This window comes from Eschrichtius robustus, chromosome 5 (genome assembly GCF_028021215.1).
Source record: "Eschrichtius robustus isolate mEscRob2 chromosome 5, mEscRob2.pri, whole genome shotgun sequence".
NCBI lineage: Eukaryota > Metazoa > Chordata > Mammalia > Artiodactyla > Eschrichtiidae > Eschrichtius > Eschrichtius robustus.
The window spans coordinates 60,783,496-60,809,054 of record NC_090828.1 but is presented as its reverse complement, the minus strand read 5'-3'; the positions used below and the strand labels follow the sequence as shown (position 1 = coordinate 60,809,054).

At 39.1% G+C, this 25,559-nt stretch overlaps 1 protein-coding gene across 2 annotated transcripts in view; it reads left to right on the top strand.

Moving 5' to 3' along the window:
• The window catches only part of ITGA6 (integrin subunit alpha 6), a 76,950-nt gene that overhangs the window by 36,863 nt on the left and 14,528 nt on the right, over nt 1-25,559 (top strand). For both annotated transcript variants that reach the window (XM_068544912.1, XM_068544913.1), the window contains exons 2-20: nt 158-282; nt 1,698-1,777; nt 3,187-3,442; nt 5,102-5,233; nt 8,719-8,929; nt 9,633-9,826; nt 9,971-10,059; nt 10,773-10,891; nt 15,980-16,078; nt 16,329-16,390; nt 20,799-20,959; nt 21,127-21,270; nt 22,780-22,895; nt 23,012-23,201; nt 23,290-23,373; nt 23,470-23,549; nt 23,701-23,778; nt 23,866-23,968; nt 25,366-25,539. In XM_068544912.1, the coding sequence (XP_068401013.1) occupies nt 158-282; nt 1,698-1,777; nt 3,187-3,442; nt 5,102-5,233; nt 8,719-8,929; nt 9,633-9,826; nt 9,971-10,059; nt 10,773-10,891; nt 15,980-16,078; nt 16,329-16,390; nt 20,799-20,959; nt 21,127-21,270; nt 22,780-22,895; nt 23,012-23,201; nt 23,290-23,373; nt 23,470-23,549; nt 23,701-23,778; nt 23,866-23,968; nt 25,366-25,539 (2,497 nt within the window). The remainder of the gene's footprint in view (nt 1-157; nt 283-1,697; nt 1,778-3,186; nt 3,443-5,101; nt 5,234-8,718; nt 8,930-9,632; nt 9,827-9,970; nt 10,060-10,772; nt 10,892-15,979; nt 16,079-16,328; nt 16,391-20,798; nt 20,960-21,126; nt 21,271-22,779; nt 22,896-23,011; nt 23,202-23,289; nt 23,374-23,469; nt 23,550-23,700; nt 23,779-23,865; nt 23,969-25,365; nt 25,540-25,559) is intronic.

Here is a 25,559-nt window from a genome sequence, read left to right as displayed (position 1 = left end):
GTGTCACAGGGCTCTGCTTTTGTTCTCCCTCACCACCTAAACTGGCAGAGAATTAGGGGACTCCTTGATAAAGAATAACCCCGATATCTCCTGGTTCTGACTGAAACGTTAAATGCATATTCAACTCAAATCTGCATATTCTCTGTTTTGTCAACAGGTTGCTCGTGGGGGCCCCACGGGCAGTGGCCCTTCCGCTGCAGAAGGCCAACAGAACAGGAGGCTTGTACAGCTGCGACATCACCTCCCGGGGGCCGTGCCCACGGATTGAATTTGATAACGACGGTGAGTTCTTCTGCACTCGCTCAGGGTTCCCTTGACCAACTTGCCTTGTATCCCACTTGCCCTTTCCAGGCGGAAGGAAAGGGGGGGACAAGCATTTATTCTTGGAGAGAGGGCCTCTCTTAATTGCATCAGCCTCGTCTGTTTCTTGCTTGCCCTGAGAACATGTACGTTTTAAGTCACTGGGCTGCAGTGTAGTTGCTCCCCCCCCACCCCCCCCCACCAACTCTGCTTTCTAAACTGATATGGTGTATCGATGTCGCCACCTAGTGATGTGTTGAGGTTCTACGGGAGAGAAACTGTATTCACAGCCGCGAAGAAAATTGAATGTGTATTTTGTACTCAGCAGCCAAAAGTTTTCATTTGCTGCTAAAATATTTGGGAGAAAGACTGTTTAAACATCAGATCTCTCTAAAATGAAAGCTGGGCAACATGGATAAATTTTGCCGTACTATCTCAGTTAGAGGCTTGTTTTGCACAGACTCTGTGTGGTAGGCAGAGCAATTAGTGTCCTGAGAAGCTGCAACCAAACCTAGTTTGACGTTCTTGGTCTAAGCATATTTGCAGATTCATGTTTATGTTCTTCTCTTGCTTTATCATCTTTTTAGCAACAGTATTTGTTTTTTGGGTTTTTTTTTTTTTACTGATTAGAAAATAATACATGTTAATTGTGGGAAACTTGTAAATGACTTTGAAATGTAAGGAAAAAACCCAGACCCACTGATAATGTAGGCATAATTGCTCTTTACTTAACATTTTGGCATTTTTTCCTTCTGTCTACCTAAAGTTGGTAGGTTTCATAGTTTTGTAATGATTCAGGATTGGAAATCATGCCTGCCTTCTCATTGAGGAAGGCAAAAATTTGGATGTAGGGTCAAACAGTAGGCTCAGATTGATACTGAAATGAGCACATGGTGAGATTTGTGGTTTCCCTCTCTCTCTCCTTTTTGGAGGAAGGAGGTAAAAATAAATATATCACTTTCCTTTTCTGCATTGATAGGAAGATATAAAGTGAGTCTGAGACCTTGTCTTCCCATCTGCAGTAAAGAAGAGTTCATGCTATTATGTAACAAATTTGGGAGTATGTGGAGAAGTAGCCACTTTTTGTTAGTTTGGATGGTAGTTTCTGTACTCCGGACCCTGGTTGTCAGAGAAAGTGAAGGGCTACCAGGTAGAGGTATGTATTTTATGTAAAGAATTTTATGAAACATTCATACCAATAATCACTCACCCGTTTTCTTACGATGAGAAGTAATTTTTCTGGATTGAGTAACTAAATTTACTAAGTGGTTAGACTTGGAGTCAAGGCAATTTAGAAGCTGTTTCTTATATTTTTGTTCATTTATTGGTTCATTTCCTGTTGCAATGGCTTTGAAGTCCTAACTGTGTGTGTGTAACCTGTGCTGCTTTCTCCACAGCTGACCCTTCATCGGAAAGCAAGGAAGATCAGTGGATGGGGGTCACTGTCCAGAGCCAAGGTCCAGGGGGCAAAGTTGTGGTAAGCGTAGAGAAGTGTGTCCATTCCACAATGTCTGAGTGCCTGTTGTGTGCCACTGCTGGGCTTACAGTATTGAACAAAACAGGCAGAGCTTCTGCCTGCATAGAGTGTACATTCTAGAAAACTGACTGCTTGAAAGCAGGAATTGATGTCAAGAAGAAACGAAAGCATTATTTTTCCTGTGATTCCTGATCTACTTTGAAACAGCTCTACAATCTGCTTTTCTTTAGAACTTTCAGATTCAAAGAACTTATTTAAAAACCTTTACCAATGTCCCTAAAACTCTAGGTGGTCTTAAAACAAGAAGCAAAGCAAAACTAGACATGCTTCACTTTGTCGTACAGCAGAAACTAACACAACATTGCAAAGCAATTATACTCCAATAAAGATGTTAAAAACAAACAAACAAAAAAAAACTAGGCATGCTTTTTGTCTCAGGAACTATGTAGCTATTATAGATTAGTTATAAAAAAAATATGGGAATGGTCATGGACAGTAAGGATCAGATAATTTTAAACTCTTTTATTATATATTCTGAGCTTCTTCACATAGAAGTGGTAGCAAAGAAAAAAGGGTTTGTTAGATGGATTGTGCAAGGTGGCCTTGGAGGTGCCAAGCTGGATTATGATGATCTTTCTGTCTCTTTCAAAATCTGGTTGCTGTAACAAATTTATGTAGAATTTTGAGAAAAGTGAGAATTTTACCAAACACTGAATTTTTATATCTAAGGGGATGTATTATGGGAAATTGACCTGGACATTGTAAAGTGTTTTCAGCCTGTTATATGGAGGGTGGCCATGAATACCCTGTAAAATTAGAGATTATTTCATCTCTCCCAGCAGTGTAATTGTCTCTGCCTTTTAAAATAAACTTAATCTCAGAGTTTAGAGGATAAGTTAGTTAGGATTGATTATAAGGAAATAGTATAGGTAAAAGGAAAATGTTTTTGTTTTAGTAGTTTTAGCCCGATCCCTGTGAAAATATGTCCATGATTTCTCTCCTCCGGAATATGAGTACTTATTTTCACAAACATTACTGATGTGAAGGTTTATATAGCCACTAAAAACCAATTAAACTGAGAAGATGAAATAAGGTGTTTCCCACTGTTTATGTGACAGGTAAATTTATAAATAAATTTGCCTGTGGATTACAGATTGGCATTCAGTATTTGGATTGGAGCATTATTCTCAGGCTGAGGGCAAGACAGAAGTCCTGTGCTAGATAATGGTCTCCTTCTTGCAACTTTGGGGAGGAAGATTTGCTGGTTTTCAGATCCAATCTCAGGAGGAGGCCACATTTAACATCCCACTTAGAATTAACCTCTTGATTATTGACAATTTCATCAATTTGTAATGAAAAACGTAAGGTTTGCCGACCTGTATGGGCTACTTTATTCCATCTGTTTGCAGACATGTGCTCATCGATACGAAAAAAGGCAGCATGTTAATACAAAACAGGAATCCCGAGACATTTTTGGAAGGTGTTACGTCCTAAGTCAGAATCTCAGGATTGAAGATGATATGGATGGAGGAGACTGGAGTTTTTGTGATGGCCGATTAAGAGGTCATGAAAAATTTGGTTCTTGCCAGCAAGGTGTAGCAGCTACTTTTACTAAAGACTTTCATTACATTGCGTTTGGAGCCCCAGGCACTTACAACTGGAAAGGTATGACGTGTATATTTATAGAAATAGAGATTAGAATTATTACATAATTGCTATTATATGCACCATGATTTAGTACATTTTAAATGAAAACAAAGTGTGTTATAAGACACTTTTATGTTGTGGAAGTAGGGTAGGATAGCAAAATATCTAAATTCTGATTTTTAAAAACAAATAATGTTCAAGATGTATGTTTTAAGAGATTTTTTTCCCTCTGCCAGCAGTTTACATTAATATAAGTAATTAATGTTCTTCTGTAAGAATATAATTAACATTAGTTTTTGCTGTTTTGTATTTGCCTGTTTCATGAAGCTGAAAGTTTTAATTTTAAGGTAGGGATCTGAAAACTGAAAATAATTGAGTGGTGTCACGTACAAATAACATTGTATTAATACAGACATTTTTTCATTATGTATTATCTTAAAAGGCCGTGTTTTGCTAATAAAGCAGTATAGTTAGAAGCGTAGATGTCAAATTAGGGAATTTTGAGATGATTTTGGATAACTTCTGGAAAGATTGTTTAATGGTATTGTTTAAATAATTTCGTGATATAGGTAAAAGGAGACACCGGGAGGGAGGGAGGGAGGGAGAAGAATGGCTTGTATTTTTTGCCTAGATGAACATGGTCAGTGCTCCTGTAGTAAAAGTTCAACTTCTCTGAAGAAATTAAGCAGGTGTAGAAAAACCACTGTGTTATAAAGGACAATTAACCTGACTGTAATCCGTAGTGAAGAGAAATGCATCTGATTTGGAAATAAGACTTTTTTTTGAGAAATTATTAAAATAAATCCTGTACTATAACATTTTCACTAGTCAGGAAAAACTTAGGAAAATTTCCCTTATTCCATTCAGAAATTTCCTAGTTTTCATTCCTGTTAGAAATGATCCTTGAGAACACCTTGCTCGATAGCAACCTTTGGGAGTAATTTCCTTTGGCCTCCTCGGCCCCAACCAGATCTTCCATATAACAGCATTTGTCAGGTTATCTTGACCTAATTGAAATAACACATGAATTTAGAAATTGTTTTAGCAAGAAGAGAGGCCATACATAGTAAAACAAAACAATAAAAACACCCATCAATTATGTATGGTTTAATTTATGGGAAACATGTTTTGTCTGCTTTATAAATTCTGACTTAAAATGTTACTGTTTTTAAAAAAATCATATAGTGGGCTATGTGAGATCTTCTCTTTTCAATTATTAGCTGTGAAAATTTTTTAAAGCTTTTAAATCTTTGGTTAAAGTGATTGGAAGAAAAGATCAAAATACTAATCTTACTTTCACAGTATAGTAAAAAGATAAATTGATTTAGGATTATAGAAAATGTAAAATATATCAGGTTCATATAATTTAAAAGTTTTCTGTAGGTTTAGTTAACTAAGTAAACATTCCATTTTCCATCTAGTTTCATGGCATTATAAAGATAATTCATGAAAATGCATGGGCATTTTTTTTTTATTACTAGAACAAATTTGTTTGATGTAAAAATCTACACGAACATGATTTTTTGACTTTAATAACCTCGAAAGTCATCTTTCTTCTCCTTTTCTTCCTCCAAACTTTTCTTTCTGTGCTTAATGATAACACGAGGAATGTTTATTAGGAACCATCTATTTTATTTTGTTTCATCTTCATTTTTTTTAACCATTTCATTCTTTTAGGGATTGTTCGCGTAGAGCAAAAGAATAACACTTTTTTTGACATGAACATCTTTGAAGATGGGCCTTATGAAGTTGGTGGAGAGACTGACCGTGATGAAAGTCTAGTTCCTGTTCCTGCTAACAGTTATTTAGGTAGGAACGAGAGTAGACAGCATGCCTGCCTCTTCAGATGCCTCTGTGTGACACGGCTGTCACAGGACCCTGGACTGCTAGGCTGAGAAGAGGCCAGGTTGGAGCCAGGGGACTGTGGCTGCATTTACTGGAATTTAAGCCTTGGTGATCCCAAGGTAACCTGACTGATGCTTGGGATCCTTCCCATCTGACTTTGAGCTTGCTCAAAGCGGGAGGAAACCTACTACTATCTCCTAAAATCTTCTGTCCTCCTGTGTGGAGGTCTGTTTCCTGAGCTAGTGGCGGCCTCTGTAACCTGAGGCAGGCTGTTCATGCATGTATGTTAGCAGGAGGCTGAGCTGCCTTCCCTCTCCCTTCAGTGCCTCCTTTTGGAGAGAGACTCTTTAAGAGCTGCATTTATGAAGTTACTCTTAAGTGGCAGGTCAAGACCTCCAGGTCCGTCCTCTGTGATTGCTGTTCTCCACGGGTTGGCCTTGCTCCTGGATTGGGGCCCTCTTGTCACAAAGCCCCTGGCGGGTGGCACGGGGGCTTTACAGCTGAGCCTAAGCAGGACTGCTAAGGCAGCTCTTGAGGACACCCGGATTGTGTCTAAGTGCCAATTCCTTAACTCCTAAGGCTTGTTTGCATTACTAATGGGTGTTCTAAATTATTCATGTGCATTATGGTAATTACACAAAGGCTTTTAAAAGCTTTAATTCTTGGTATGAGTTGACATAAAGAATAATTACTGTGCAATTCTTGGAAAAAATGTAAAAAATCTCCTAAACCTAAATAGTAACCTATTCTTTTTAAAAAATAGAGACGTACCCATATGCTAGAGATATTACTAGAACAATGGAAGGTTAAAAAAAGAGAAAAAGTAGGTGTAGGTCTAAAAATAATTCTAAACAAGGTATTAGTAAATGTATTCTTCAAAAATTGTTGTAATTATGTAGATATGTATGAACAATACTGTTAATTAAAAAAAACACTCTTCAGAAACTTCCCCACCCCCAGATTAAAAACTTGGTATGAGGGCTTCCCTGGTGGCGCAGTGGTTGAGAGTCTGCCTGCCGATGCAGGGACACGGGTTCGAGCCCTGGTCTGGGAGGATCCCACATGCCGCGGAGTGACTAGGCCCGTGAGCCACAACTACTGAGCCTGCACGTCTGGAGCCTGTGCTCCGCAACAGGAGAGGCCGCGATAATGAGAGGCCCGCGCACCGTGATGAAGAGTGGCCCCCGCTTGCCACAACTAGAGAAGGCCCTCGCACAGAAACGAAGACCCAACACAACCAAAAATAAATAAATAAATTAATTAATTTTAAAAAAAAGAAAGTAGCTTCAAATTAGTAAATTTGGTACAAAATTTCAAAAAAAAACTTGGTATGAAGGCATAGAAGGGAGAAAAGTTATACTTATCACTTGTTAAGCACCTACCATGTGCTATAAATCACACACTATACTTACTACTTTATAGGTCTTATTTGATCTTCCCAACAATATAAAATAAGTATTATTGTCCCTCTGTTGCTGATGGGCAAAAAAAAACTTGTGCCTTAGGGACATTAATTTCCTAGTCCAAGGTCACACAATTAATAATCCCCTAGCCAAGGGAAGAAATTCTTATGAAAATGACTGGGGCAGGGTGGGAAGCAGCGGGGTGTGTGAATGTTGTTAGTGGCTTTGCAGGACAGGAAGGGAACACAAGGCCGAGTGGTTTGCAGCCTCAATTATTAAACAGGCTTTTTCAGGGTAAAATCCTTTCCAAGGTAAATATTATCAACAAACCAATATTTTATTTGAATAAATTTTAACAGACAACCTCTCTTCAAATGGGTTATTTAGGAGTTAGTTTATGGTATTTCAATTTAATGGCTCTGGTCAAGAAACCAACACTTTGGTCTGTAAGATAGATGCCCATGAATTTTATAAACTTAGTTTCTATTGGAACATTTGAAAATATTAAACATTTTTTATTGAACGCATTTGCCACTTTTGGAATGGATTTCCTCAAAATCGGTTGCCTGGGGGGAAAAAGTGTCAAGTTTGTACTGTTAACATTTTGGTTGTCCATGCTGTCTGTGCATCTGTCATTTCAAAAAAAATCAGTAGGTTTTCGGAATAAAATGATCTGCATGAGGTTTGGAAGCTGGCAGAGAGGGTGGCTTGCCAGATGCAGTGGTGGCCTCATCATCCAGCGAGCACGGCAGTAGCTGGCGTGCCTCTTACCGAGCATAATTGCTTTTTCTTCAATCTCTTCCGTCCCATGCATGTGTACAGGCCTGCTGTTTTTGACCAGCATTTCCTATACAGATCCCGATCAGTTTGTTTATAAAACACAGCCTCCCAGGGAGCAGCCCGACACATCCCCTGATGTGATGATGAATAGCTACCTAGGTTTGTGACCTCTGAGATGACAAATAAATTGTCTTGGTCATGGTCATTTAAGAATTTTTTTTTGATCCATACAGAGCATAAATCTTTTTATTTTCTATTTCATTTCAAGTGAAACACACTTAAAAAGCATGCCGTGGTTGAGGCGCTGCAGACAGATGGCTTCCAGAGCTGGATTCAATTGTATCGCCCTCTTCTAAACTTGTAGCTCATCCTATTTTTTGACTCACTTCATAATTTGAGAACTGCAACAGTAGTGGTGAAGCTTTTTGTAAATAAAACCCAATAAAAAGGGTGAGCTTATAGTATTCTGCATCTGCCTCACCTTTACATAGGACGATTGGCTTAATTTGAATGATTTTGGTATGGGCGTTTGTGTTTGCTTGCCATTTAACCTCAATATTGGTAATCTGACATCCTACCTGATGCTTTATGGTGAGGTAGGTGTTCTACTGTTTTTCTGCCCTCTGAACAAGTATGTAATTGATACAGATGACAACTTGCTCACCTCTATCGTTTATACCAGGTTCTCAAACACTCTAGCTCATCAATCATGGTTTTGTTTGCATGTTTGTGTCTGAGAACTGAGTTGACCCCAAATAGTGAAACGCTGTCTGTGGTATATTAATGTTGTTAGCATTCTTATTCTTGCCTGACAACCAAGGAGATTGAATACAGAAGTTACTAACTACTACATTATAGCAAAACCCTATAACATGCACTCAATTACACTATGTCAGGTTGTATCTCAGTATATAGTATGTAACTTTCCCATGATAATTTAGTATCTAACTTGATCTCCTTTTACAGCAGTTTCAGTATTAAAATGGGGTTCGAACTGATTCTTAAGATGCATGAATGCTTCATGATTCAAGTTACACAGATGCCAAATAGCATAGCTGCTTTTCTTTAAAAGTCTTAATACATTCCCATAGAAAGCAATGAAGTAGCCTACTACTTTGTACTTGTGTCCAATCTCTTGGCTCTGTAACTCTTTCTTATCGTAGATGTGATAGCTGGTGGGGAGGGTCAGAAGGAGAGTGGTGGGAGTAACCAGTGTTATATACCTCCTGAAAAACAGAGTTGATATGTACTGTTTTGTTTTTCTAGGGTTTTCTTTGGACTCAGGGAAGGGTATTGTTTCCAAAGATGAGATCACTTTTGTATCTGGTGCTCCTAGAGCCAATCACAGTGGAGCTGTGGTTTTGCTTAAAAGAGACTTGAAGTCTGCACACCTTCTCCCTGAGCACATATTTGATGGGGAAGGGCTGGCTTCTTCATTTGGCTATGACGTGGCTGTGGTGGACCTTAACAAAGATGGGTAAGAGCCTCTTAGGTTATTTTATATTTGCAAAGAATTCATTGCTGCTCTGGCTTCTGTAGGTCTTGAGAAGAAATATCCTTTCAGATTAGTTGATGGAAAAAATACTTCTGCTGCCAGATTTTTACCATTCCATCACTCTTTATCACTTATATTTTGACAGTAGACATCCATTACCCTCCCCAGCGAGTAGGATTACATTTTCAGTTTTCAGTTTTACTATGTCCTGGGATCATGGGTCTGTGAGAATTAAACTTTAACTAAAAAAAAAAAAAAGTGACACCTACGAGGTTCTGTTCTGTGGTTTCTTAAGGAGCTGTTGGAGCGTCCAGAATGTCCTGTTGAAAGTAGGGATTGGTGACAAAGTCAATACAAAGGTCTCTATGGCTGGTGGTGCCAGTTTGGGTCTCGTAGAGAGTTGAAGGTGGAGGGGAGTGGAATCTTTACTGGGAGTCTCTCCGCACTATAGATGTAACTTGGGAACTGGCTTCAAGTTCTTACCCTTGATATTTTTCTTTGGGTGTTTATTAGAGGCTACCTTGGTTTTAAAAAAATACTTTAATTGATGATCTATAAATTCCAGATTTGAGGTCCTTTTATCATATCTCTTTGTGTCCTTAATACCTGGGCATGTGGGATTCTCCCTAAGCTCGCTGGTATTTTAGCCAATGGTTCACAGTTCTTCCCCTCATTATGTTTTCAGGTGGCAAGATATAGTTATTGGAGCCCCACAGTATTTTGATAGAAGTGGAGAAGTTGGAGGTGCAGCGTATGTCTACATTAACCAGCAAGGCAGATGGAATAATGTCAAGCCAATTCGTCTTAATGGAACCAAAGATTCTATGTTTGGCATTGCGGTCAAAAATATCGGCGATATTAATCAAGATGGCTACCCAGGTAGACAATAGATTGTGAATTGGTCATGATTTATAGATTATTTGATTGTCTAAAATAGTGAGTGCTCATGGCATCTTATTTTAAAACATTGTATTGGAATGCTTTTAAAATTTAATGTTTGTTAAAATGTGGCGTTGTCAACAGATATTGCAGTTGGAGCACCTTACGATGGTAAGGGGAAGGTTTTTATCTATCATGGATCTGCGAACGGAATAAATACCAAACCAACACAGGTAACCAGATAACCTGGATTTCTACAATAAGGCCTCAACAGTTTGCTTTCTAATGGAATGTTTAGGTTTATGTGAATTTTCACACTAATCATGTTTTATTTACAAGTCTACAATAGTATGAATTTTGTTTTTATAAAAAATGTATTATTAGAAGATAGCTTGTAAATAGACATAAATGCAATGACCTGGTTGTTTTAAATTGTAAAATTTCTTTGGTGAATTAGGAATCAAAGTAAGCCAAAGGAAAAGACTATTCTACCCTGACAGCATAAATAGATGGAAATGTGATATATTCCTTTTAGTAGCATACTAAATAGAGATGAAACTGGACGAACATAAGAGATGATTGTAATTGCATAGAATTCAGATACCAAAAACTAAAAATTGCTTTCGAGAAAAACAAGACATTTGGAGGGCAGGTAGAGAGGTTTGGTTTGAAATGCACTGATCGACTTAATATAGTACACAAGCTCATCAAAAATTGTCTCTTTTGTCTTTTGAGGTACAACATAAATCAGATAACTTTTATGAAATAAAATGTATGAAGTGTTAGATCATATGTGTGCTTATTTATGATTTAGTTTTGATTTAATGTAATTTATAAGTAACCTCTTAATCTTCAGTTCAAAAGAGACTATGTGCCTTTTTCAAAGCATGGATAAGAGGCTCATTTTGGTGGCCCAGTGTCCATTCTGATGCCCTGTTCCTTTCAGATTCTCGAGGGTAAATCACCTTTTTTTGGATATTCAATTGCCGGAAACATGGACCTTGATAGAAATTCCTACCCCGATGTTGCTGTTGGTTCCCTCTCAGATTCAGTAACTATTTTCAGGTGTGTAATCTCTGACCTAAAGCATGTTTGGTAATCCGCTTACACTAGAATTTTTTACCTTTTGAATTGAAATTTGTAACGACTATACTTCAAAGGCAAAGGCTTGTATGAATTTTTAATATTCTTTTTCTCTTCAGAGTAGTGTAATGATGTAATAAAAACCTATTTTGTAAAGTCTTGCTGTAATTTTGAACTAATTTTTTTAAAAAGGTTGGAATTGGTGGAAAATTTTTACTTTTGAACATATTTCAAAAACCTTTATTTTCATAAAAACTGAAACAGAAAATTTGACAGTATAAAGAAGGAAATAAATGTCCTATATTTCACCATCCATTATGAAACTCCAAAATTTTGGTTTATATCCTTCTAGTTTTTAATTTTCTGTGAATATACACATATGTTTAACAAAATTGAGATCATAATGTACATATTGTTTTGTAACCTACTTTTGTTGGTTTGTAATGTATAGTGGCCTTTTTCCATGAGTGAGTTTATAATGCATAGTGGGCTATCTCCCTGTCATTGAGTACTTTTCTGAAATGAAGTTAATGGTTGTCTGAGATATCCCATGGCCGGATCATAGTTTACTGCCATACTGTCATTGGACATTTATGTTGCTTTCCAGGTTTGGTTGTTTGCTTCTATTATGATGCACAAAGCTGTGGTAAACATCCTTAATTTTCTTTGTGTCCTGGATTATTTCCTTATGATAAATTCCTAAAAGTGAGTTGCTAAGTTGAAGGGCCATGTGTGTTTTAGGACTTGTGATTCAGGTTCACCAAAATGACCTCCAGACAGGCTGCAACAATGTGCCCATCAGCTGTGTCTGAGTCCCCTTATCCCAGCAATTCCATCACTGCTGGAAATCACCAGGAAAAATTGTTAAAAAAAATTTTTTTATTATTTAAAAAGTAGCACGTTCTTTAAAAAAAAAAAAAAAAAGGTTAATACAGAATTGCAGTTAAGTGCAAGTTCCCCAATATTCTCTTCTTCCACGAAACAGCTTTTAATAGTTTTGAGTCTCCAGTTCTAGGGTATCATCAAAAGCCCATACTATAACTGCTGTTCTCTATTCTGGTTTTTAAAAATTAATCTCTTCAGTTATCTCTCCTTGTTAATGCAGATACATAAATCTTACTCTTTCTAACAACTTAATGTTATTCCATAATATGCATTTAATGAATCCTCAGTTGATGGAATTTTTGGACAGTCTTTGACTTTTAGCTATTATAAACAGTGTGCTATATAGTATATTGTATGTATCTCTGTGTAATGGATTTTTTTAAAGAAAAATTCCTAGAAATAGAATTGCTGGGATAAAGGTTAGCACATTTTTGTATTAATACATATACCCACAGAAAAGTTGTAGCAATTTATGCTCACGATAACAACCTACTAGAGGGCCCACTTTCTCACACCCTTACCAACATTGAACAGGATGAATCTATTTGATTTTTGCCAATGTGATATGTGATCTCATCTTTTGATTGAATTTGCATTTCTTTGCTCATTGGTGAGCGTGAACCATTTGGGTTTGTTTTTTTAAACTATTTGGCTTTATAGTCATTTTAATCTGAAGAATCTCTTTAAAGAAATGGGCAGTGATGTACAATGAAACCCTAAAAGAAAAAAATCTGTGCCATATGTACACTTGGTGCCATCATTGCCCTTTGTTCTTCCAGAAGGGTGCCAAGTGTAGATGTGGACTCTATGTCTAAATAGAATCCTAAGCAAGACCGCTGGGGATAAGAAAACAACACCAGGACACTTCTGAAGAGAATACTATTTAAAAAAACTAGAATATACTGTACATTTATATAATGTAGTATAGAATACTCTAGAAAAATAGTTTTCTAGTTAAATGGCAAGATCTATGAAAGCCATTTTATATGAAAACTAAGAACCACAAGAGATGTTACAGATGGCAAAAGTAGGAGATGTGAAAATAAGTGGAGAAAAATTTATCTGGGATATTAGGCCAAAGGAAGAAGTAAAAAAAAAAAAAAAAATTTAGTTAACTGAATGAATATGTGTTACTACCTTTATATGCCTGTTTCTCTCTGTACATATAAGTGTTAGGTATTAACCTTAAAATAGTCAACATTTTTAAAAGGTGGAAGAGTATAGCATAACATTCAAGTATTTTAGCAAGTTTCCATCAAAAAGCAATTTGAACTTTTAGTTCTAGTTTGAGGTATAGACCTCAGGTGTCAAGAAGACTTGAATTCCTGTAACAAAATTTGGTTACGACGTCTTTCCCAGCAGGTAACCTGACTTTAGCCAATTAAATATTTGCCTCTGTATGTAATTGATATTTTAATATCCTTACTTTCCTGTCCTCTTAAGTAGGTTGACTATGAACCCTGTAAATGTGTTCCTTCATTCCTCATAGATAGTATGAAAGTAAATTTCAAAAGCCTTTGATAATAAGATAATAAGAAAATAAGATAACTCCCTTATTTTACAGACAAGGAAAATGGAGGCCCAGGACTTGCTTGAGCTTTTAAGGCTGGATCCTGTGAGAACAGGGTGTGGTACCTAAATCTTCCCAACTTCTGTCCCTGGGCATTTCTCCCCACTAAATTATACTAGTACTTCAGGGTACTTAATAAATAAATGCTAATTAAACATGAGACAGCTGAGCCATAAGATTTGCTTTATGTGTTAAGACATTTTTTATGATTCATATATAATGTGCACTCAAAATTGTGTGTGTATGTTGTGTGTTTAAAAACAGAAATAAAAATAGGATTTGGGCAGAAGTGTATGTTAAAATATTTCCTTTTGAAATTTATGCCACACTAAAGCCTTAATACTATTATATGTAAAACACTCTAGCATCTGTAGCAACTGGTTTTAAAATATTTGTGAATTTTTGCCTTTTAAATATGCTCTCAAAACTTTAAGAACATATCTACAGGTGTACTTCGTTTTATCGTACTTTACTTTATTGCGCTTCACAGATACTGTGTTCTCGTTTTTTTTTTTTTTTTTAACAAATTGAAGGTTTGTGGTGAGGTGCCATTTTTCTAATATCATTTGTTCACTTCATGTCTCTGTGTCACATTTTGGTAATTCTTGGAACATTTTAAACTTTTTCATTATTATTATTATTATTTTCATTATGGTTGATCTTTGATATTATTGCTACGACTTCCTGAAGACCCAGATGCTGGTTAGCATTTTTTTTTTTTTAGCAATAAAGTTTTTTGGGTTTTTTTTTTCTCTTTTTCTTTCTTTTTCTACACACCCTTGTGTCGAGGGGTGACTTTCAATAGATCGCAGCGAGGGAGCTGCTCTGCTAATAAAGTATTTTTTAATTAAGGCATGTACATTTTTTTTAAGACATCATGCCATTAATAGACTACAGTATAGTGTAAACATAACTTTTATATGCACTTGGAAACCAAAAAATTCAAGTGTCTCCTTTATTGCAATCCTTGCTTTGTTGCCATGGTCTGGAACCAAACCTGTAGTATCTCCGAAGTATGCTTGTAGTTAGGATCTTAGAAACTAGTAGCTGTCTAAATGTAAAATAACAATAGAAAGGTAAACAGTTAAGATAAAGGGAAATGAAACAAAATGTAGGCAGCATTTGCCCTTTAATTGGCTCCTGGCTTCCCCAGGAGGGTACTCAAAACCTCTGTGGCCTACTGATAGATGGATTCCAGAAGTTCAAGGTAGCTGTTTGGAATTTGGATTCATTTTCTTGTCGAAACACTATTCTCCAGAATGGCTGGGCTTACCACAAACCCACTAAAGTCAGGGTGACTGAATCCCTGTGGTAGTGGAACCATAGAACCTGCTCTGAGTCCGTGCTGGAGGGCGACGGAGCAGAGAGGTGCGCTGTCTCCCCAGCCACCATACACTTGTACTTCCCTGCCTCTGGGGCAGGGGCTAAGCCATAGGCCCTTGGTGACCCCTTGGCTGTGGGAAGTAGGGAAGAATATGTAAGGGAGAAAGATGATGTTTTTACATGGTGAGAAGGGCTAAAGTTGTGGGACTCAGCTTCTTGTGTGCTTGTGAGGTTGGGTTAGGCAGAGCAGAGAGGGGAAAGGATAAAGGATTCAAGGTTTTGCTTATAGAGATATTGTGCGGGTAGAAAAGTTGTAGTCAGTACTGGCAGCAGGTGGACAGAGGCTTAAGGTTGGGGGTGGGAGATTCCGAGGGAGGATAGGAAGGGCAGATGTTTGTAAGATGGGGACCCGTAAGTTCAGGATTCGCCTGGATTACTAAAATTCACATGTGTGTAGAAATCCTGGCAGTGAGCACCCCAGGTGTTAGGTGTATGTTGGTGTAATCCTTTTTTGGCAAGATTACTCAGAATTAAAAATGCATGTGTTCTCTGACTCAGAAATTCTGCCTGGGAGTTTATCCTACAGATAAATAGATGTATGTATTTAGGACGCATACATGTGCATGGATGTATATGCAAGGATGCTTGTCAGAGCAGAAAGCCTAAAAAAAATTATCAATGTCTACTGATTAAGGGCTGGTTAAATAAATGATGTTATGTTGACACATGCAACACCACCAGCTGTGAAAAACAACTAGGTTTGTGTGTATAGATATGAGAAGACCTCTGAAATGTTAGTGCATGAGAAAAAGTAACATGCAGAGCGATAAGCATGAAAAGCTCCCACTTAAAAAATAGATGCATGTTATTATATTTAATTTTAGATAATATTTTTAACTGAAACAGACTGATATGTCTGGAAGGACATGCAAGTCTCCTTAGGGGTTTAGGTGGGGACGAGACATACTTGCCTGAAAACTCTGGAACTTTTACATGTTGCCCATATTATTATTTCAGTTTAAAAAACTCTAATATTAAAATCATTAAAACAATCTGTAATTTAAATAAATCATATTTAAACATTTTTATAAATACCGTGTAAACACATTTTAAATTATCTCTGTTAACAGTTGTTTTCTTTAGCAGTGTGGGAGCAGAAATCACATTGGGGAACATTTTTTTTCCTGTGGTTTTTAAGATGCCACATCTGAGGATGCCTATCTAGTACATGAGTTCATCTCACCTCCAAGTAGCAAAAGGCTGAGCTTGTTTTTTCCCTCCTTTGTCTTCAGATCCCGCCCTGTGATTAATATTCAGCAAACCATCACAGTTACACCTAACAGAATTGATCTCCATCAGAAAATGCCCTGTGGGGCGCCTAGCGGGATATGGTGAGCGTTTGCGCTGTGTCCACTCTTCCCCCAGTGTCACGTCTCTGCTTGGTGATGGCCCTGCTGCCCTGAGGAGCCACAGGGAAGATTTAAGAGAAATGGGCAAAGGGAAGAGGAATCTGTCAAGTGAATATATAACATTTTACTCATCAGTCCTCACTGGGGGGATTTCAGGGTTGGGGAACGTGTTGGGATTTTTTTCTAGGGCAATAATGCATCTCTTAAGAAATATGTGTTTGATTTTATACAGCCTGAAGGTTAAGGCCTGTTTTGAATATACTGCCAAACCCACTGGTTACAATCCTTCAATAAGTAAGTATCTGGTACTTTTAAAATTATATCTTTTCTGTCTGCCAGGTTGAAAGTTGCATAAATAATAGAAGAATAAAACTGTAATGGCCGGAATGGGTCCATAAATTCTGGTTTAAAGAACTAAGTCTATCTGTTGTCTCCTCTTTAATCAGGAGGGTGAAACACAAGGGGAAAACTGCATTTGGTCCCCATTTGAAGTTTCCAGAGCAGATGGTGTAGGACAGAATGAATGCCTTGGAAAAGTACTCACTTGCTTCCACTACCGTTTCCTCCATTTCTGTCTTTGAAAAGCAGTGTGGAAAATTGGTTTTGTGCTTGTGAGGTGGCGGGTGGTAGCTGTAGAAGAGTGACCGCAGGAGCCCGCGTCCTTCTCTAATAATTGCCAGTTTATAGTCTCTTGGCTGCCCGGTCCCCTCCCAGAGGCCTCCGTGGCCCAGAACACCCAAGCTGTGTCCCCGAGGGTGGGCCCTGGGGGACCTGAAGGCTGGCCTTGAGAACTCAGAGACTTGGGCTCTGCTCCTGGTTCCCACACCGATGCTGACTGACCCTTCAACACAGAGTAAGTCCCTTAACGTTTGAGTTTTTATTTTCCTATCAGTTAAAAAAAAAAAATGCTTCTGATAGGAATTGCTACATAGGATTGTGGTGGAGAGCAAATGAGATAAGGTGGGGAAAGCAGGTTGTCATTTATAAGGTCTAGTCCGCTTCCTTTCTTTATAACCCGAATAGGAGTTTTGCCACAAAGTTTGACAAATTTTTAATGATACTCTCACGGTAGTGATGATCACCAAGGCCTTGTCTGGTATGTTTTAGTAGCAGCTGTACCTCTTCAGGAGTAAGCCAGAGTGAAGTTGGGGGCCTATGAATTTAAAGAAGATCTTTTCCCCGAAGAGGAAGTACAGAGTGAGGGTGATTTCCTTCCTGGGTCGGCCGTGGTCCCAGCAGCTTGGTATCCTAGTGCAGCAATGCCCCCAAGAGAAGCTTTCTGGAAGGACAGGGTAGTCTATTTTCATGGCTTTCAGTTTTTACTCCACCTTGAGATGGATTGAGTTCTCTCAGGGTTTGTCCATGTTATCTAAAGTATTACTTTCTTTTCTTTATTAAAAAATGTCCCTTTATAACACCCCAGAATTTGACAACTAAGTCTGCCTTCACCCAACCCATGCTGTCATAGGCCACTTGGCCTTCATCTTACCAGATTTTAAACTGTCCTCAGGTGGTTTCTTCATCTCCTTGACCGTTTTAGGCCCCTTCTTCTGGGCCACCTCCTGCTGTACGGTCTCCCCACAGGATCTGTGGACCTTGCATGCAGTGTGCACAGTATGCGTGTATTAGGACTTCCTACACCAGAGGAGCTGTGGCCTTTCACTTTACTTTTGATGTAGCCGGTATTTTACTGAGTACAGAAAATAGTTTTTTGTGTGGCTTTCAGTGACAGACATATTTTATGATTTCTCACAATCTGTCATCCTCTCAGTGTAGTTTGTGTTGTTTTTACCCAAATACAGTGCCTTACACTTGCCGGCTTGGGTGACAGGCCTTTTACCATTGTGTTTGGAAGTAGCCTAGAGAGACCAGGAGAAACAGTGATTCTTTGACTGGGCAAGGAGAGGAAACGGAGACGCGTTTTTATTCTACTGGTCATGTTCTCAAACCACTCTGTTTGCCTATAGATGTGAAATTTCACCAGAACACTCCTTGTCTTCCCCCAGATCAATCATTTATACAAAATAAATTACAAACTTTTTTCTAGCTTTTTTTATTTTTTATTTTTATTTATTTAATTTTGGCTGTGTTGGGTCTTTGTTTCTGTACGAGGGCTTTCTCTAGTTGCGGCGAGCGGGGGCCGCTCTTCATCACGGTGCGCGGGCCTCTCACTATCGCGGCCTCTCGTTGCGGAGCACAGGCTCCAGACGCGCAGGCTCAGTAGTTGTGGCTCACGGGCCCAGCTGCTCCGCGGCATGTGGGATCTTCCCAGACCAGGGCTCGAACCCGTGTGACCTGCATTGGCAGGCAGATTCTCAACCACTGCGCCACCAGGGAAGCCCTCTTCTAGCTTTAATGCTGTGCTTGATGCCATGTAAATTAATTTTATATTATATAACTACTCCATTAACCAAGTGTTTATGGATGGCCTACTATAGATAGAACTTTTTTTTCTGAAGACATTGAGAGAAATCCTGTTTTCATTGCCTTTGCTTCCACGGTATTGGGAAATTCTGAATCAAATAAAGCAGAACTTGCACAAAGCTGCAGAAGTTAATACATCTAAAATCTGTTCCCAGTGTCAGAGTGTGAGCTTATTGTCTGACTAGGCTGTTTTAACTCAGCAGTCCTCAGATGTGGTGTTCCATACGTACAGATATTTATAATTGAGCCTTAATGACTATTCTACTTGGCTTGCCCCTCAAAAGGTCAGCAAAGGTGGCCGGCAAGGATTTTAAGATGATGTGAACTGTCTGGAGGGTCAGAAAAGGTTAGAGTGGGTTTGGTAGATAAACGGTTTTAATGCACCCACACCCTCCCCTGCTTTTGCTGTGAGGGGCACTCAACATGTGCGCCTTCGTCTGGTTCATTGTGAAGTTAGCAGGTCACTGATAAATGGATGATGTCAGGGTTCACAGAGGGCCTAAAATGGAGGCACATTCCATTTGGCAGCCGTGACATTTAAGAATTCTTTAGATGGACACAGAAATTACTATTGAAACTGTCATTTCTAAATTTTGGTCTTCCATATTGGAGCAGCTATTGTGTCAGCATAAGGATAATGTCACATTGTGTGTGCGCAAATGTGCATTGGGTGTATGTTGGCGTGTATGCTTCTGTTCATCTGTTCTGCCAGTTATATTTATGTCAGGTGTTGTGCTGTTGCTGGGGAGTACAGTGGTGAACCGACCAAGGAGGTCCCTGGCACGGCTTTGCCTGGGAAGATGGTCAGGCCCACAGCCCAGCAGGCTAAGTGTGGTTATGAGAGGAATACGGTTGGACCCCCAGGAGGGGCGAGGAGACGCTTCCTAGAGGAAGTGATGTCCACGCTGAGATCTGGAGGAGGAGTAGGGTTAGTCAGCCAGTGACGGGGAGTCAGAAAGTGGGGGGTGGTCCAGCCGGCAGAAGGGGAGAGTGACTTGTGCAGAGGCCTAGGGGAAGTGGGAACCTGCATGTCTAAGAGGCTTTGTAAGGCAGTCGTCTTTTGTGTTTGTGACAGAGACTTTAGGAGTTGCCTCCATCCCTCACTGTAGGACCCTGGGCCAGCCACCTAGCTCTGTGGGCCTCCAGTTCTTCATCTGTAAGAAGAGGGAATTAAAATAGATGCTCTTAAAAAGGTCTCTTCCAAACTCTAATGTGAATATTAGAACATGGGTTATTCATTTTCTGTATTTTCTGGAGCAGATTTTTTTCCTTGAGGCTACCTGCTCTGGCCCTGTACATACTGGTTCACTTCCTCTTCTGATGGTTAGTGAGTGATTAATAAATGTAAGTCATTTAAGTATTGGCCCATAATAAAGAAACATAGTTAGAGTTAGCAGTTACATATAGCGAACTGGCAAAGAATGCATTCTGAAGTCGAGAAATGAGATTTTGATCATCCAAATCCTAGCTCGTCTCCAAGCTCTGTTAGTGTAGGTAATCACAAGCAGGATGTGCCTTCTGGGGCTTTGGAACTGGAAACTTTGGTTGTCGGAGTTTTATTAGCTGACAAACGGGCCCTCTAGCCCCTGAAAGGAAGTATATTTTACCTTTTAATTCTTTTTCTTTTTTAAGTGAAAAGTCTCATCCTGTTGTCAAAAGACATCTCCATCTCTAATATATATATTGTTTCTCTTTTAGACGACTATCCTTTATCAAAGCTTCTTAAACTTTAATGTGTATAAGAACCACCTGACGATCTTGTTAAAATGCAGATTCGGGTTAAGTAGGTCTGGCTGGGGCCCAAGGTTCTGCATTCCTGACACAACCCAGGAGAAGCCCCTGCTGCTGCTGCTGATCTAGAGAACTTTTTTGAATTTAAGCATCGGACTGTTGAAGGGGGAGTCAGTTTAGGCGCTTAGGGAGTGTTGGCTGCCGTCCTGTTGTCTGAGGTACTCTGAGTTCTAGAAACACAGTCAGAAACTGATTCTTAGTTGCTGCTCTGAGGTTTTGACTTATTCTCGAGCTCCCCCAGGTGGCGCAATGGAAACGTAGCTTTAAAACATTGTTCACAGCAATGGGTAGGAAAGAACAGCTTGATTTGAAACATCATAATTCAGTCAGAATGTACATTACCAGGAAATATGAAGGAAAACAATGGCAGTGGGAAAAAGTGTTCTAGGAGGGATTAAAGTATATCAAAAAGGAACTCACCGTACTTATAGCTGCCTTGTGTATGAATGCACTTTTAAGTTGCCATGATTTTGTTGATTTCACCTAGCTATTGCGGGCACACTGGAGGCTGAAAAGGAAAGAAGAAAATCTGGGCTGTCATCAAGAGTTCAGTTTCGAAACCAAGGTTCTGAGCCCAAGTATACACAAGAGCTCACTCTGAGCAGGCAGAAGCAGAAGGTGTGCATGGAGGAAACCCTCTGGCTCCAGGTGAGGGCTGCAGACAGATCAGTTCTTTAAAGGGGGTCCGTGGTGACATGTGGAGATTTCTGACATTTATACTAGCAACCCATTTTCCAGTACAAAGGAAAGCATTGTTTCGGAGTTCCCCAGTAGCATGTATATCATGCTTAACTGTATCTCTGCATACTTTCCAGGAAAATATCAGAGATAAACTGCGTCCCATCCCCATAACAGCTTCCGTAGAGATCCAAGAGCCAAGCACTCGGAGGCGAGTGAATTCGCTTCCAGAAGTTCTTCCAATTCTGAACTCAAACGAACCCAAGTCTGTTCATACAGATGTAAGTCTTTCTGACTTTCATTTTGCCAATTGTTTGCCATGTTATTATGCTAAATCAAACATCTCTGAAGGCAATAGAACTAGTGATTGATTTGCTCTAAAGGCCATTGCTTTGTAGTAAATAAGCTTTTTAATATATGCAAAGTTTGTTGCAGAAAATGTTTCCCAAATTAGCAGTGAACATACAGGATACAGTTTGGAGCCAGATAGTATTTTTCTTAATAATTTTTGCCCACGGCAACTTATTGAGACTATAATTGACAGAACTTATTATTCTCACATCAAGTTTCTCCTGTAGCTTTTTGTAGGAAGAAAAATGCATTGCATTTTACCACTGAGAACATTAAAATGTAGAAAACAAACTGTTGTTAGTCTGAACGTTAAAATCAAGGAGTATCAAAATTCAGCAAGGCAAAAATGTATTAACAGTGAAATAGTCATTTAGTGCCTAATGTAGCCTATGTAATCTTAGGAAGAAAAATTTATATTGGATGGCTTGCTGTATACCTCTTATGAGGTGTGGTCTGTTTGCTAGGGTTTAGGATGGCTGAGATGCCTGCTTAGGCTGGGGAGTGGTGACATCTTGATTTGGCGTTTTGTACTTGTCAAAATCTAGTTCATACTGGAGTGTCCACTCTGAGGCACCTGGTTCTAATGGCTCACTGACGAAGGTTTTCACGAGTGAGTTAGGCTTGGGGGCTGATGCCTAAATCTGCACATTGTAGTGTTTATTGTCATCAAGCATAGTTCCTTGTATACTTTTCAATATACTCTCAATGTCATAGTCACATTAATATTTCGTGTGTATATTCCCAGCTCCATAGTCACATTAAACATGACAAGCAAGGAGACCGTTTTCCTAATTATTTATCAGTGTGATTATTGAGAACCCCTTAGCACAGTGCAAGAGACTCTGCCCTTTGCTTTCCTGACCTTGAACTCTGTTTCCCCATCTGTGCAGTGGGACTCTGAATAGTATATGTCTCATAGGTCCCTTGTGAGGATTACATGAGTTAAAATATGTAATCAGGGAACATATGTATATGTATAGCTGATTCACTTTGTTATAAAGCAGAAACTAATACACCATTGTAAAGCAATTATACACCAATAAAGATGTTAAAAAAAAAATGTAATCATGTGTTAGGTAGCACTGTCATTATTATTAGTAATTCTTACAGTAACCCTGTATAGTAGGAAGGTGGTATCCCATGTCACCTGTGATGAAACTTAGACTCTGAAAGGTTAAGTGACTTGCCCAAAGCCATGCAACTGAGTGAGCAGCAGAGCCAGGTTTACTCTTTACTACCCTACAGTACCTCAGTGCCCTGGCCAGAGTGTTCTGAAAACACAGTTTCATTAAAGGACAGAGTGGGCGTTTGATGCAAAGTATGTTTGTAGCTTGGATTCTGCTGTGGTAATTGTCACACAGGGAAATGAACTGTATGGAAACAGTCACCTATTTAGAGTCCTAAGTGATGTCAGTTACAACGATTTTGTTTTCCTACAGGTGCACTTCTTAAAAGAGGGATGTGGAGACGACAACGTATGTAACAGCAACCTTAAGCTAGAATATAAATTTTGTACCCGAGAAGGAAATCAAGACAAATTTTCTTATTTACCAATGTAAGAATTGCTCCACAGCAATAGCAAAAATGACTCTGGCTTTGCAGTGACTTTTTGTGAAGGGTTATTGAAAATGTATTGAGAACTTTGTCATTTTCCTTTTTTTTTTTCAATAGTCAAAAAGGTGTACCAGAACTAGTTCTAAAAGATCAGAAGGACATTGCTTTAGAAATAACGGTGACGAACAGCCCTTCCAACCCAAAGAATCCCACCAAAGATGGTGATGACGCTTATGAAGCTAAACTCATCGCTACTTTTCCGGACACCTTGACTTATTCTGCATATAGAGAACTGAGGGCTTTCCCTGTAAGTATTTCTGGAGACCATGTTGGACGGAAAAAAACATTGTGTGGCAAGTGAATGTGTTGTGATCTGGTATGTTCTTCTGTTACAGGAGAAACAGTTGAGTTGTGTCGCAAACCAGAACGGCTCACAAGCAGACTGCGAGCTTGGGAATCCTTTTAAAAGAAATTCCAGTGTAGGTGATGCCTTTACGTACTGTATTTTAATGTTTTAAATAACATTACAGTGTCGATACGCTCAGTCTGTGTTAACAGCTATTTCTGTTTTTTAGGTTACCTTTTATTTAATTTTAAGTACAACTGAGATCACCTTTGACACCACAGATCTGGATGTTAATCTGAAGTTGGAAACGTAAGAGTTCTTTCAACCTTCCAGTCAGAGTTATTTCATGAAAACACAGCCAGTCAATGAATTGGCCTTTATCTAAATCATAAAAGAAGTGTAATTTAATGAGAAAACTGACTGTTAGAATAAAACCCTATTGTTTCCTTTTCATTTTCAGAACAAGCAATCAAGATAATTTGGCTTCAATTACAGCTACGGCAAGAGTGGTTATTGAACTGCTTTTATCGGTCTCCGGGTAAGTGTTTGTGTTGAGCACAACAAATCAGTGTTTGAAAGAACCATTTACAATCCTCACTAAAACTGGTGTTTTTTAATTTAACAGAGTTGCTAAACCTTCCCAGGTGTATTTTGGAGGTTCAGTCATTGGTGAGCAAGCTATGAAATCTGAAGAGGAAGTGGGAAGTTTAATTGAGTATGAGTTCAGGGTAAGTGGCTGCCGTTGGCCCTTCTGTTCTATGTACTGAAAGCTAACATGTGCTGTATATGGTCTTGAGTATGTAATTTTAATAAATAATAATAAATAAACATGATAAAGTGAGTTTGCCAACTTTTAAACACCATACTGGCTTAGTGTAAAAGTCATGTTTTCCAGAATGGAGAACCACAACTGTCATTCAACATAAGATTCTGTTCAGAATCCAGTTCAGTTTGGTCCTAGAGAGTTTTAATGTACATGTGGTGTAGAGAGAAAGGAAGAATCGATTTTTTTCCCCTCCAGAGTCTGTCTATAAAACAAAAATCTCAAAGATAATTTCTATCTGGCTTTAGAATGTGTTATGATTTATTTCTTTCGCTATTATAAGGTCATCTCTCTTATTGCTTGTGGTTAACGTTCACGACCTTTCCCGAGCCCAGTTTTGTGATGGTGAATGTGGGTTTGGCGTATGCCAGTAAGGAAGACTAGTGGTTGCTCTGACCCATTTCAAAGTAGGCAATCACAGTGGCTCTTAGTCCAGTTGAATGAACATAATCTCATGGTACGGAGGTGGTTCCTAAGTCATAGGCAGGTTTAGGTCTGTGTGGCTCCAATCATGTTCCTGAAAACACAGTGACCGTTGTGGAGGTGAAAGTCTGAAATAGCAAGAATGGGCCCACCGGTGACTGCAACAGGGTGAAGAGGCAGAATTCTCCTCTGAAAGCATCTCTTAGCTCTGCAGACATGCATGGGACAGGTAGTGGGTGGTGGTCATGGCACCTAGGCAGATGTGGCTGAAGAGAAGTCTGTGGGTTCCGGAGCAGTCCTCCACACAAACTCTTTCGATTTCTGCTGCAGGGAGTTGCTCCCTGCCCGCCCCCAGCTTGGACTCATGGGTTCCTGGCTGCCAGAAGGGTCCTACTCCGGGTCTCTCAGTTGTCATCCCAAGCCTCCCCTGCATAGTAAGGACGGGGGCAGCTTCATTTTTGCAGCAGGTGGGGCTTCCCAGAAGCAGGTTGTGGGCGCACTGCCACCACACAGGCTTTGTCATCTGCCAGGCAGTGTGGTTACAGAGTGATACACAAACACACATGTGACTTTTTCCTGGGTCTGTTGAGAGCCTGGCATATCTACACTGCAGATTCTGTTACAACAAAAGTTATTCCTGGATTGAATGGACAATTATTTCTCTTTGATCTCTTTTTTTCTTTCTGTTTTTATTGACAGGAATCTTTAAGCACAAATCTCTATTTTGAATGCCCTATCCATACTCCATTTTTGGAAACTGTGCTTTTATTGTAGTATTATGCCAGGTATTTTGGCTTTTTTCTCTTGGCAATAGGAACTGCTTACTTAATTTTATGTTGAGGGAATTACACTGAGATAATACGTATTATTTTCTAACAGGTGATTAACTTGGGCAAACCTCTTAAAAACCTCGGCACAGCAACCTTGAATATCCAGTGGCCAAAAGAAATTAGCAATGGCAAATGGTTGCTTTATTTGGTGAAAGTAGAATCCAAAGGATTGGAAAAGATAGCTTGTCAGCCACAAAAAGAAATAAACTTCCTGAAACTAAAGGTAGGTTGATGGATTTTACA